The sequence below is a fragment of the Heterocephalus glaber genome, unplaced genomic scaffold (genome assembly GCF_053883595.1).
Source record: "Heterocephalus glaber isolate CG9 unplaced genomic scaffold, H.glaber_assembly_v1.0 deba00001428, whole genome shotgun sequence".
Lineage (NCBI taxonomy): Eukaryota > Metazoa > Chordata > Mammalia > Rodentia > Bathyergidae > Heterocephalus > Heterocephalus glaber.
In genome coordinates this window covers 22,375,451-22,387,766 of record NW_028258293.1, presented here as the reverse complement: position 1 = coordinate 22,387,766, position 12,316 = coordinate 22,375,451, and the positions used below count along the sequence as shown (strand labels likewise).

At 47.9% G+C, this 12,316-nt stretch overlaps 1 protein-coding gene across 32 annotated transcripts in view; it reads left to right on the top strand.

Moving 5' to 3' along the window:
• Nucleotides 1–10,704, top strand: part of Ppfibp2 (PPFIB scaffold protein 2) — a 156,735-nt gene extending 146,031 nt beyond the window's left edge. For 18 of the 32 annotated variants that reach the window (XM_087211764.1, XM_087211768.1, XM_087211765.1 and 15 more), the window contains 9 exons: nt 2,187–2,337; nt 2,607–2,718; nt 2,958–3,046; nt 3,356–3,478; nt 4,649–4,774; nt 5,462–5,650; nt 6,730–6,906; nt 9,084–9,149; nt 10,233–10,704. In XM_087211764.1, the coding sequence (XP_087067890.1) occupies nt 2,187–2,337; nt 2,607–2,718; nt 2,958–3,046; nt 3,356–3,478; nt 4,649–4,774; nt 5,462–5,650; nt 6,730–6,906; nt 9,084–9,149; nt 10,233–10,304 (1,105 nt within the window). In that variant the 3' untranslated portion in view covers nt 10,305–10,704. Of the gene's footprint in view, nt 1–2,186; nt 2,338–2,606; nt 2,719–2,957; nt 3,047–3,355; nt 3,479–4,648; nt 4,775–5,461; nt 5,651–6,729; nt 7,454–9,083; nt 9,150–10,232 lie in introns of those variants that run through there. The other 14 variants (XM_087211775.1, XM_087211767.1, XM_087211787.1 and 11 more) reach the window with 2 other exon arrangements.
• Nucleotides 10,705–12,316: the final 1,612 nt, after the last annotated feature.

Below are 12,316 nucleotides of genomic sequence, written 5' to 3'. Positions count from 1 at the left end.
GCAACGATTCTAAAAGTGTGTCTGGCAATGCCAAGTATAAATTGTGAAGCCAAAACTTTTTTAAAAACTCTCCTAATAAAAAATAAATATTGACACTTGTCCTAGAAGAAAGACTGAATCAATTGGACTTGTGGACACATGAAGAAGTCAAGGAATTTGCACTCAAAAGATTAGAGTGAAAAAGAACTGTAGAGCCATATACAGGGATTAATGAAAATGTTAATTTTTTTCTGGATTTTATGCTTTTTTTTCCTTTGGTTAAATTTGTAATTTTTTGGTTTGCTTTCTCATTCTAAATTTTCAGTAATTTTATGTTCAGATTGTACACTTTCTTGGTGGTATTGGGGATTGAACCCAAGGCCTTGCACTTTTCTAATTTTTATTCTAAGACATGATTTTATGTAGTCACTAAATTGTCCAGGCTGTACTTGAATTTGCAATCCTCCTGCCTCAGCCTCCAGAGTGCTGAGATTATAGGCATGCACCACCCACCATGCCTGGACAAATTTTATGCTTTTCTGAAGAGGATGTCTAAATGCTATAAATTCCAGTCCTTATAAAACCTGGGTCTGGACCTATTTGGAACCCATTAAAACATGGGCTCCAGGCCAGAAGTGGTCAGCGTCTACCCCGGGGCAAATGTCATCCCTAGCAAGTTGCCATTTTGGCCCTCTACGGAAGTCCCTCACTTTAGAAATAGCTTGCCCAGGCATTCAAAAACAATTTTTTTGTTTTCTGCATTAGGGGTAGAGTCAGCCTCTGTATCCAGGCTGTTCCTCATCTCTGGGTTCAGTGGAGGTTGGAAATATATAGAATTTTGTTCTTGTCATTGTTTCCTAACAGATATTTACATTGTATTAGCATTGTGTTAGGCATCATACATAATCTAGAGATGATGGGATATGGGAGGATGTGTGTAGGGTAAGTGTATTATTCCATATTGTATAAGGCACTTGGGCATCTTTGGGTTTGTGATCAGCAGTGGTCCTGGAAGCAATCCCTCATGGATGCCAAGAGACTGCTGCATTTTTCTGGAATAGAATCTTTTGGAATACTTCATCTTCCACATTCCATAAATCCCCATTTATTTTTAGAAATGAATATAAAGTTGCTTGTCCATCCTCACAAAGGCTCCATTGGGGTTTTGAGAGTGCCATTATATTCACACTTTAAATTAAAAATTGATGTCGTTAAGAATGGATGGCTTTTAATACCTGGTCTCCTTGTCTAGAAACATGATCTGATTCTTCATTTATTCATGTCTTAGGTTGCTCAGTTGAGTTTTGGAGATACCACATCACCCTACTCTACCCCGCATCCTCGTACACAGTCACGCAGGGCCCACACATTCCTTGTGAAGGCAATTCCCAGATAATCTGTAATTTGGTTGCTATGGATAGAAGGCATTAGTATTTGTGTGTGAATAGTATATAGAAAATTGTTGATTTTACATGTTGTATATATATGTATGTGTATTTTATTACTAGCCACCTTACTAAGCTTTCTTGAGTTTTCTAGGTGGCAATCATATCATCTGAAAATAATTGTTTTCTTTTGTTTCCACCTTTCTAATAGCTATATTTCTTACTTTTATTTTTATCACTTCTTCTTCTGTACACACCTCTCAGATCAGAGTTATCAGTATGTACTGATAAAAATATATATTGTCTTTATATTGATTTTAATATGAATGTGCCTGGTATTGTGTTAATAAATAGGTATTAGTTGTTTTCAAATAGAAGGTTTTTGTTTGGGGGTTTTTTTTTGTTTTGTTTTTGTTTTTCATGTTAGAGAACTGATCGTCTTTTCCTAGTTTTCTAAATATTTTCCTAAAAATGGTACTGACTGTTGTGGACAAAATGATTTCATTGTGGACGTTCATCTTAAGGGGCCACATCCTCAGCTTGCAGCGTGTGGCTGTGTATGTGGACATGTGGTCAGAAAGCAGTGTCCTGGGGGTCAAATAGGCTGCCCTATGCTCCACATAGTTGCATTGAAACTCAGACCATGCTATCAAGGAGACTGTAGATTCTACCCCACTTGAGTGGGTTGCTGTGAAATTTCATTCAACTACATCCTATGATCATCTAGGTTGTTTGTTGAAAGTTCCTTTTTTAGGGGGCTTTATTATATGCAGAACCCCAGGCTCTCCACTGACAAGAGCACACTGTTTCCTTGCTTCCCAGTGATGCCAATGCCCCTTTTGCCCAGTGGAACACAGAGCGCATATGTACATGGCTGGAGGACTTTGGACTGGCTCAGTACGTGATCTTTGCCAGGCAGTGGGTGACATCTGGCCACACATTACTCACAGCTACTCCTCAAGACATGGAAAAGGTAAGGGCTAGGCATGGGATGAAAAGGCTCCCATTTCTCCCTAGACTGATGCGCGGGGACCAGCATTTGGGGAGGTGAGACTCGCCCCACCCCCACCCTATGTGGGACGGAAGGCTGACATCCCCCCTGTAGCGGCAGGTTGGCATCCCAAGGCATTGTGCAGAAATCCGCCTCCACCCTTTCAGGGCATCTCCACCCTGACATGACATCCTCCGAGGACCAAATTGCCTGCCAAAATTTCACATCTGGTCTTCATCTTTCAATTTCAGGAGCTAGGAATTAAGCACCCTCTCCACAGGAAGAAGCTGGTTTTAGCAGTAAAAGCCATCAACACCAAGCAGGAGGAGAAGTCTGCACTGCTAGACCATATTTGGGTGACAAGTAAGGACAGGCAAATATGGATTAAATATGTTTTTGGCAGCTCCTAAAGGCAGAAAGAATTTCCATGTGGAACGTGTGCCTCAAAGACAGATGTCTACTTGTGAAAGGCAGATGGATTACTAAACCTTTTGGAGAATAAAACTGGAACCCCAAATCATAATTTGCTGGGGGATTTTCTTGGCATCCCTATCCTACTATTCTCTTGAATCGCAACACCTCTATTCTTTCTGTATTTGTAGGGTGGCTTGATGATATTGGTTTACCCCAATACAAAGACCAATTTCATGAATCCAGAGTTGATGGACGAATGCTGCAATACCTAACTGTGGTGAGGATTTTCTCTTTAAATATTTTAGTTGTTGCTGTGAGTGTTCAGCTCAGATGTACCTGTGGTGGTTATTTTAAACCTGATTCCACCTCCTTCTTCAAATTCTTAAAGCCTTGAAATAGTATCAGTTGTCACATAAGAGGTCCCAAATGGTGAAGTATAAAGCATTGTGATAAAAGAATCTGTTGGTGTGTTTGTCTGCACCTTTCTGACATGTGAAAGGTTTGTCTGTTTGGCCATGGAAGAAACTCTGGGGTCTTTTGTCACTTTGGAAGCTCTGGTTCATCAGCCAAAACTTTTCTCTTCCAGAATGATCTACTCTTCTTAAAAGTCACCAGCCAACTGCATCATCTCAGCATCAAATGTGCCATTCATGTGCTGCATGTCAACAAATTCAATCCCCACTGCCTGCATCGGCGGCCAGCTGATGAGGTAAGGGCAGGAGAGCAGCTATGTAGGCATCCTGCCCCAATCCAGGAGAGCAGCTATGTAGGCATCCTGCCCCAAGCCAGGACATCTGAAACACTGCTTGTGAGAATGTCAGAATGACATCATTGCAAATAGCTTCATTTCAGTTTATGGTGTTTGGGATTCTGGTAGCCAAAACAACCCTGTTGCCTGAACTTTTGGCCCATGGTAACCACTAAACTTCTGATCTCCCACCTTCCCCTAGGGAGACAAATAGTGTGGGCAAGAGGGCAGTGGAAACAAGTCTTTTCAAAGTCATCATAGGAGAAGATGTTGCAGAGGAAAGAAGAAGGGAAAGACAGGATGGAAAGATGGTGTCAGAGTAGCAGAGAAGAACCAAAGGAGGAACAAGGAGCCCATAAGGAATCAGACACTTCAGAACAGATTTCCCTACTTGTAGATACAAAATTAACAAACTTCCAGGCCCAGATACACAGGATTCATGAGCAAGTCTTGCTAGAGGAGAAATTATGCAGGCAAACACAGCAACGCAAATCCTGGGGAAGTTCCTGATATGTTCCATGAACCTCAGAGTTCTTGACGGGTCTCAAACTGTGTCAGTCACAGCTCACTCCTCTGTCTAATGCCACTTCCAGATGGATTAAACAACTCATGCCTCTGTTCTCCATCTCCTCGTCTCTTGCTATTCAACAAATATATTTTGCATACTTCTCTTGTGTCAGGGACAGAACAGCATTTTGAAGCCCATGGGCCATGTGAGAGCACTTACGCATAAGTATCTTCATTTGTGCTCCACTAAAATGTTCAGCCACACCAGGAACATTTTTTTCCATAAACCACTTGGCTCATAATTCAAAATTCTGTTAAATCCCTGAATAAAAACCTATATGCCTTTATTTACTTGCCCCCAAATTAGGCTGAAAATTAGAATAACTGGATTATGGATTCAGATATCTCTATATCATAGATCCTGAAAGATTCAGTGAGAGTTCTATTTCTTGGGACTGGGAAGGCTCTCAGGCAGGTGGTCTAGATGGCCTGGATCACTAGGCATAAGGAAGGGTCTTCTCTTCTGGTGAGGGATCTGGGTAGGGTTAGCATAGGTGCAGACTTCACAGAGGACATGGTGGGACCGATGAAGTCTAACTTTCTCATTCTCCTTCTCTCTCATAGAGTAACCTTTCTCCTTCAGAAGTTGTGCAATGGTCCAACCACAGGGTGATGGAATGGCTACGATCTGTGGACCTGGCAGAATATGCGCCCAACCTTCGAGGGAGTGGTGTCCATGGTGGTCTTATTGTGAGTGACTTTCTGGATTAGGCCACCTGCCTCGGTACACACTGAGGTGTTCAGAAACTTAATTTCCTAAGGACCAGATATAAATTCTAGTTAAAAAAATGAGATACTTCACCTGAATTTCTTACATAGTTTGAAGTCTCAGAGAAAGTGTTTTGATATTTTGTGGCTGAGAATTAATGTACCTCATGAAAACAAGATGGCTTCTGGAAGGATTTCTTCAGCTTCAGACCCAGAGGATTCTAGAAAAGGGGGTTTGCATGAGGATCAACCCTGAATGAGGCAGCTCCATGTGTTCCTCTAGGAACAGGGGGACTAGGGAAGTGAGGGGGCGGCCATCAAATGTAATTTCCTGCTTGCCATGATACGGTCCTTATCACCACTCAGATCTGTCAAGTGACAAAGCCAGACAGGAAATATGGAGGTGGTGGCTTGGATGTCATCTGACCTTATCAAAGAGGTCTTGGTTTTGTGCTGGTCTGTGAAGATGAGGTGGCAGTCAGCAAATATGCTAATGTCTCAGAGGCAGACCTTGTGCCTGGGAGGGAGAGAGGAGTGGGACACAGAACAAATGGTAGAGCTTCAGCCCTTGCTCTGGAGCTACTCAGGCCCAAGCTTATTTCTCGTTGATACCCACCTAATACCATCTGTGGTCACCACTGACTAGGTTTGTCTGTGGTTTCTTCTTAGATCCTGGAGCCACGCTTTACTGGGGACACCTTGGCTATGCTCCTCAATATCCCACCACAGAAGACACTTCTCCGGCGCCACCTCACCACCAAATTCAACGCCCTGATTGGTCCTGAGGCTGAACAGGAAAAGCGAGATAAAATGGCCTCACCAGCTTACACACCACTGACCACCACAGCCAAAGTCCGGGTGGGTTTTCAGACCCTTTCTCTGTGGTCCAGAGGTGCTACCTCCTGTCTCCTGTGTTTCACAGCTGCTGCTTCAATGCCTGGAGCCAAACCAGTGTATGCAGTGTGGAGGGAGGAGGGGGCACATCAGCTTCCGTGTGGGAGTTTGGTGCTGTGGTTCTTCGTCTTTGTTAGGCTGTTCCCTAGTTTATCTTGAGTCAAGGAAGAGAGTGCAGGATTATGCACAGAGAAGCCGTGAGCAGGAAGTGTCTGTTCTTGGGCAGCTGGGAGTTAGTCCTCTACCCAGAGCTGTCATTGCTCATCTGGCAAAATAGATCAGTTCTGGATCTGGGTTTCCTTTGGTCAGGCCCATCTGCATGCCGAGGCACCATGCGACTTGGTCAAGGCTGTCCTGCTGGCCAGGCCAGGGCATATACCACTTGGCAGGTGCACCTGCTCGTCTTGTTCTGTGAGGTGGCCAGCGTGCAGCTCTCCAGAGGTCCTGAGGTCATCTGTGCACCAGCATCATTCCCTAGGCTCCCTGAGTCCTGTAAAGATCTGCCTGAGAAACACTATCCTCAGACCACGTCCATCCCAGACCACAGTTACACTCTGGATTCCAGGCTGGCCCTGTCCCCAGTGAGCCAGCCTGGAGCCTCAGGTCCAGTGACAACTCACACACAGACCTCCTTCCCTGAGGGAGCAGGACAGCCAGTGTGTTTGGGGCACCTAGGAGAAACAACTGTTCCCCCAGGTGGTCAGCAGCTGGGCTGAAGCAAATCCTCTGTGCTCAGCCTCAAGTGCAGTCTGTGGCGTGCATTAGGATCCCCTGCCCATCTGGGAAACAGAAAGTTGCTGGCAGGGCAGCTGGACAGGAGTTTCAGGCAGTCTTAGGAGCAGCTCTTCTTGTTCAAGATTATTCATCAGTCGGCCTTTGCTCAGCATGGAAACTGCCTCCAGGCTCTCTGTTTGGTTTACTTTTCTAGAAGTAGTTCACCTTATTCCTTTCCTCCTGAGCCTGCTCTTAAGTATATTGTCAGTCATATGTGTACACTGGCTTGCTAATCCCCTTCCCATAATCTTGTATTTTCTGTGTTTTAGCCTAGGAAACTAGGATTTTCACATTTTGGAAACATGAGAAAAAAGAAATTTGATGAATCGACAGACTACATTTGCCCAATGGAACCCAGTGATGTCATCAGTGACAGTCAAAGGATCTACAGTGGCTACCGGGGCCTCAGTCCCCTTGATACCCCTGAACTGGATGGGCTGGATCAGGTGGGACAGATTAGCTGATGCCCCTGTCGCCTGCCTTCTCTGTGTACCTGAAAGCTCACAGTAACACCATGTGTGTCACCATATAACTGCACCTCATCCCCTGCACTTGTGCATGGCTTGCAGAGAACAGTGCCGCAATTGTGTGCCCCTGGGCCAGTCTCTCTTCACACTCTGCAGGCAGTCAGGATAAGGAGTTAGACCTCTGCAAAGGGGCCAAGCCTTGGGGACTGTTGTCAAAGGGGGAAGCAGAAGGAAAGACGCTTAAAGTTGCTTTTCCATTTTCAGTAGTTCTTAATGTCCATCTCAAGCACATGAACCTGGACAAAGGACCAGAAACTCTGGACAAGCCCAAGAGGCTGAGCTCTCAGGCACCTCCCCTGGGCTCCAGCTGAGGGAAAAGTTCAAGTGCCTTAGGCCTATGGGCCAGAGTCTTGGCTGAGAAGAGAGACGGAAGGGATTTCTGCCATGGTGGCAATGTAACTGGGTTGTGCCTTACTACAGAGATGGTCACTTCTTTCTGGTAATAAAAACACTATTTATGTAGAAAGCAAGCAGTGTAACCTATCTTGAATCTTGTTGGGGACAGAGATCTGGGCACAGCTGGAGATGGAGCCCTACTGACTGCAGTTTAGGCGCTTGTGGCAGTGAGCCCAGTCCTGGGCTAGGAGCACACTGGGAATTCATCATGGGGGATGGGCAAGGAGGTTCCCGCTCCCCTCTTCATATCCCATATCCATAAGAGGAAGCCCCAGGCCTTGCTGCCTCAGGCCCCGCCCCACCGTGAAGCGGAAGGGAACCTTGGGTTCCACTGACAAGGCCACATCAGTCACGCAGACCCCAAAGCCCATTTCCATTTGATTCAGCAGCATGAGCCCTGTCAAGGGTATGGGGTGCAGGGCAGCCATGCTGGCAAGACTCTGTTCCTTCACATATTTTTCCAGCTTCTGGTAACTGTTGTGGGGCTGTGCCTTCTGTGCTGGCAGGGTTGGAACAGATCTGGCTTCCTTAAAAATATTTTAAAAGATCTGGCCTCTTGATTTAGAGGCTGACTAGCTGATAATGGGCCCTCCAGATGGGCCCTGTCTGGCTGGAGACTGAGGGAGACACTCAGTGGCAGCCATTCCAGGTTGGCCCGGGGCAGTGTTTGGCTCGATGGGGTCCCTTGGGCCTCATCTCCAGAAGAATGGCAGCAATGTCCTGACCATCTGACAGCAGAGCAAGGCTGAAGACCTCGCTGGGGCCCTCGGATTCTGTCCCAGAGGAGGCCATACTGAGGTCTGTTTAACTATCAGCAGCCTGAGGCATGGCCTCTTCCCTCTGGCCTCCACTTCCCCTGGAGTCCACCTGGTGAGAGATGTGGGCACAAGCTCAGCAGCCAGCAGCACTGTTTGGTCTTGGTACCTAGGGCCACAGAATGTAGGTGCTCCTCAAGGCCGATACGTGGCTGCTGCAGTGGTACAGACAGTCAGGCCAGGCTTTATCTGGTGTTTCTTAATGTCCAGGTGAGAGACTCTGCATGTGCCTCTTTTCCAACCCTGCATGGAATTGTTTAGCCACTAATTCACTGGGCATCCTCAGGCAAGTCCCATTCCTTTTAATGGGCCTCAGTTTCCCCACCTGTAAAACAAGGACACCTTCCAAATCCCCAGCATCTATACACTGAAGAAAGAAGAAGCAGACCAGTATTACCTGTGGAGGAGGCCAGGGAAGGGAGCTCTTGCTCTTGAGTAGTGAGGAGGCCGCTGCTCTATCAGCAGCTTATCCCTACCTACACAGGGGCACCCGTGCCTGGGAATTGTGATTCTGTGCAGCACCCTGAAAGCCTCCCTTCCTGCTACCCTCTGCTCCTAGAAAACAGCTAGAACACTAAACATGTGTAGCAGGGCAGCTTCTGACTGGCGCTTCCTCTGCCCTGCCTCTTATAACCTAAATGTCGATGCTGCTGAGCAGAGCCTCAGGAAACCATGTGCATGCAGTGTGGGACTTTCCTCAGGGACAGAAGCAGCATGCGCCCCACCACCTGTCACGCCTCGGGCCTGGCACATTCCTTCCCTGCCCATCCCTCCAGGGAAGCATGCCCTGGAGAAGCCAGGCCCAAGCAGGGTAGGATTTGCATGCTGTTTGCAAATCACAAGCTGTACCCATATGTGCTGACAAGGCTGCTGCCCATTTTACAGATGACACCTTCGGAAGGCACTGTGACACAGATAGGGCTCCTCTCCCAAGATATTCACCGTCTTACGGTAGGACTCTGACCCTCTCCTCACAGTAGGGTGCCAGGGAGGCCCAGAAGGCCAGAAGGCCGGTGCAGTGGTGTTCAAGGCCAGGGGCAAATGAAGGATGGTGCTGGGCACCGGCCTCAGAGCCTGAGTCCAACCTGGAGGCAGAAGGCAGCCCGAGGGCCTCCTTCATTGGCCTGTTGCTGGGTCACAGGCCTTAAGTTGAAACCAGCTAGAGCATCCTAGGTCTCGGGTCCATTTCTCAGTCTGAGCTGAGAGGCTCTACATAGGCGAAAGCCCAGTCATTGTCTCTGTCCTGTCCCCTCTGCCCACGAGACTCACGCGTTTCCCATACCATGCCTCTGACATCACAGACACTTGAGGCAATCTGGCTGTGTCTGCCATGTCCAAGAGAACAAACAAGACCATAGGAGGCAACTTGGAAGAAGAATAGCTTTGGAGAGTGGCAGACCTGGTTCAAGTCTTTGCCCTGCCTTTTACTGGCTCGGGCACCCTCTCTGAGCCTTGGCTTTGTTGCCTGTAAAGCAAGATGAATAATATCCTGTTTGCAAGGCTCATAGTCAGATTAGAGCTGACAGCAAAAGGCCAGAAGCAGAGCAGATTCATCTTTGAGGCTTCATTTGTCCCAGGGCCCTTTGGTTCCATTCCCCGAACCTCATAGCTGCGCTGTCTCTCTGCATTGAGGCCCCGTCACTGTACTTTGCTTCGTGTTCTTTCAAAGTGCATTTAGAAGACTGTCTGAGTGTCACACTTTCCCTGAATCTAAGCAGGATCACCTTGATGCAGCTTTCCTTTTCTTGGCCTACACCCTGAAAGGTCTCTCCCCAACCTTTCCCTCCCTGTGATCTAAGAGGCCTTTGGTGTCTTTTTAAAAGAGCAAGATTGCCTCTAAGATGAGCAGTTTATTTTTATCTTACTAGTGCTATTTATTCTGACCCAGTGTTCAGGGTCCCTGGGACACCATGAACCTATAGGGCACCAGTGTCAGATGCAGATTGCACCCAGTGCCCCCTGCTTCCTCTATATCTGTGGGGGCAGCCTGGACCCAAACTCTGTCAATCTGCCCCTTTGGCTGTGTCCTTTCAGACCCTGCTGAGCCAGGACCAGCTGCTGAACGACTCTCGCCTGACTGCCCCCGACTCTGATGACTGGAGATGACATTCTTTGTGGCTGAGAGCCCAGAGAGGCACGTGTGAGGCCCTGTCTTTGTCTCAAAGGGGACCTGGCACACAGCCATCACAGAGCCCAGACTGCAGATGGGGCTGGCTGGGCATCTTGGAAATGGGTGCTGACTGGAGCAAAGCAGAGCAGTGCACGAGTGTCCAGGAGGTGGCCTCAGTGTCCCTAGGTTTTAGCCATGCTGTGCTCTTCCCTGCAGCTTTCTACCTTTTGTACTTTTATACAAAGACTGAAGACCGCTTTTGCAGGGAGAGCAGTGAGATACCAGCACACAGGCTGCATGGCTCATGCTGTTCCTGATGACAGCCGGGAGGCTCTTACACCAAAAGGGAAGAGCTGATAGTTCATAAAACCTCTCCTGGAAAAAAATACTCTGAAACTGTGTTCTGAATGTTCTGTAGTGACCGAGTTGGGTAAAACGATAACTAGGAGCTCTCTCAGAGACGTCTTCACGGGAACATGTATTTGAGATGAGGGAATTTAGGGTGAGAACAATGGGAGTCCTCCCCTGCTGCCCTGGCTATCCTCCACCTACCCTCACCTGCAGCAGGGGCCTGCTAAGTCCTCAGTCTCTGAGCAGAACCCGAAACACACACACCATTTCCCTCAGCGGCCTCAAGGGTAATGGCTGATCACACAGCGCCCCCTACTGGAAGGCCTTTGCGCACCAACGCAATGTTTCCACAGAAACTTGCCATCTTCCCAAACAAGCTTGCTCCATTTCTGCTGTCTCCCACCCCAGAGAGAAGCACCACTGAGTCCCCAGTGTGCCCTTTCCCTCCCGCTGCATGGCTACTCTAGTTTCATCTTGGTCTCTCAGCTGATTACTGAAGCTGGTCTCTTACTTGGTCCCTTGCCTTCCTAACTGGTCCCCTCTGTTCTCCTTGTTCCCAGGGCACCTTTCCCAGAGCACGGTTTAAATCCCATCACTCCTGGCACCATTCTGCTCAGAACTCAGTTACAGAGATTCCACAGATGAGCATCCAGGCCCTTAACTGTCCTCAGACTTTTTTGAGCCCAATGTTTGGCCTTTGCTCCCTCCAGGCTTTAGCTCTGGCCCCTCCCTCTCTGTGACATAATTTTTTCCTCCATCCCCTTCATGAGGCCAAATCCTGCCCGTTAAGGCCCAGCACAGACACTACCTCTTCCACGCCTCTCAGGAAGCCTTCACTCCTGTTCTAACTGGAGCTCAACTCTGTCCCACTGCACAGTTTTCCCTGGACTCTGAATGCTGCACAATAAGCCTTGAACTTAAATTTACACGGTGTCCTACCATATAACCTCCCTCAGCACAAACCCACTGAGCACCTGCCATAGACTGTAGTCTATGTACAGATATGAATAAGCCCAAATTCTGACCCTCAATTTGCTTCTTGATCAGAGGCCTGCTGACCAGCATTGTGGACCTCTACCCTCCATATGCAAGTAACACCCCTCTTCTAGTTGTGACAACTGAAATGACCCCAGTCTTTGTCAGATATTCTCTGAGGGGTAAATCTGACCCTGTTGAGAACCACTGGGCTAGAGAATGAGGTCACAGTGGGAGATTCACAGAAGGAAAAATATGATGTGGTCAGGAGTCCAATCAAGAGAGATCTTACAAGCCAGGCCCCTGGAATATGTCCCAAAGGCAGGAAGTGGCAAGGATGGGGACTAGAATCAAAGCAGGGAAGGGTTTAAAGTAGGTGAAACATATAGACTGATCTACATTTATGTAAAGTATCTGAGGGCAGGCTCTTGCTCCTTGTGAAGTGACCAGCAGACTAGAGAATTCCTTGAGGATGTGCTGAGTAGGTGGGGACACACAAGCTGGCCATGCCATCCCTTCCTGCCCCCTGCCACAGACCTGTGAGTACATCATTGGCCGCCTGTGGGCAAGACATCAAGACATAGCTGTGCTGCAAAGCTCCCTAGAGCTACGAGCCTCTCTCCCCTGCCCCTTTTGTTCCCTTCCACTCTCCTTCATACCCACACAGACAGGCAGACAGACA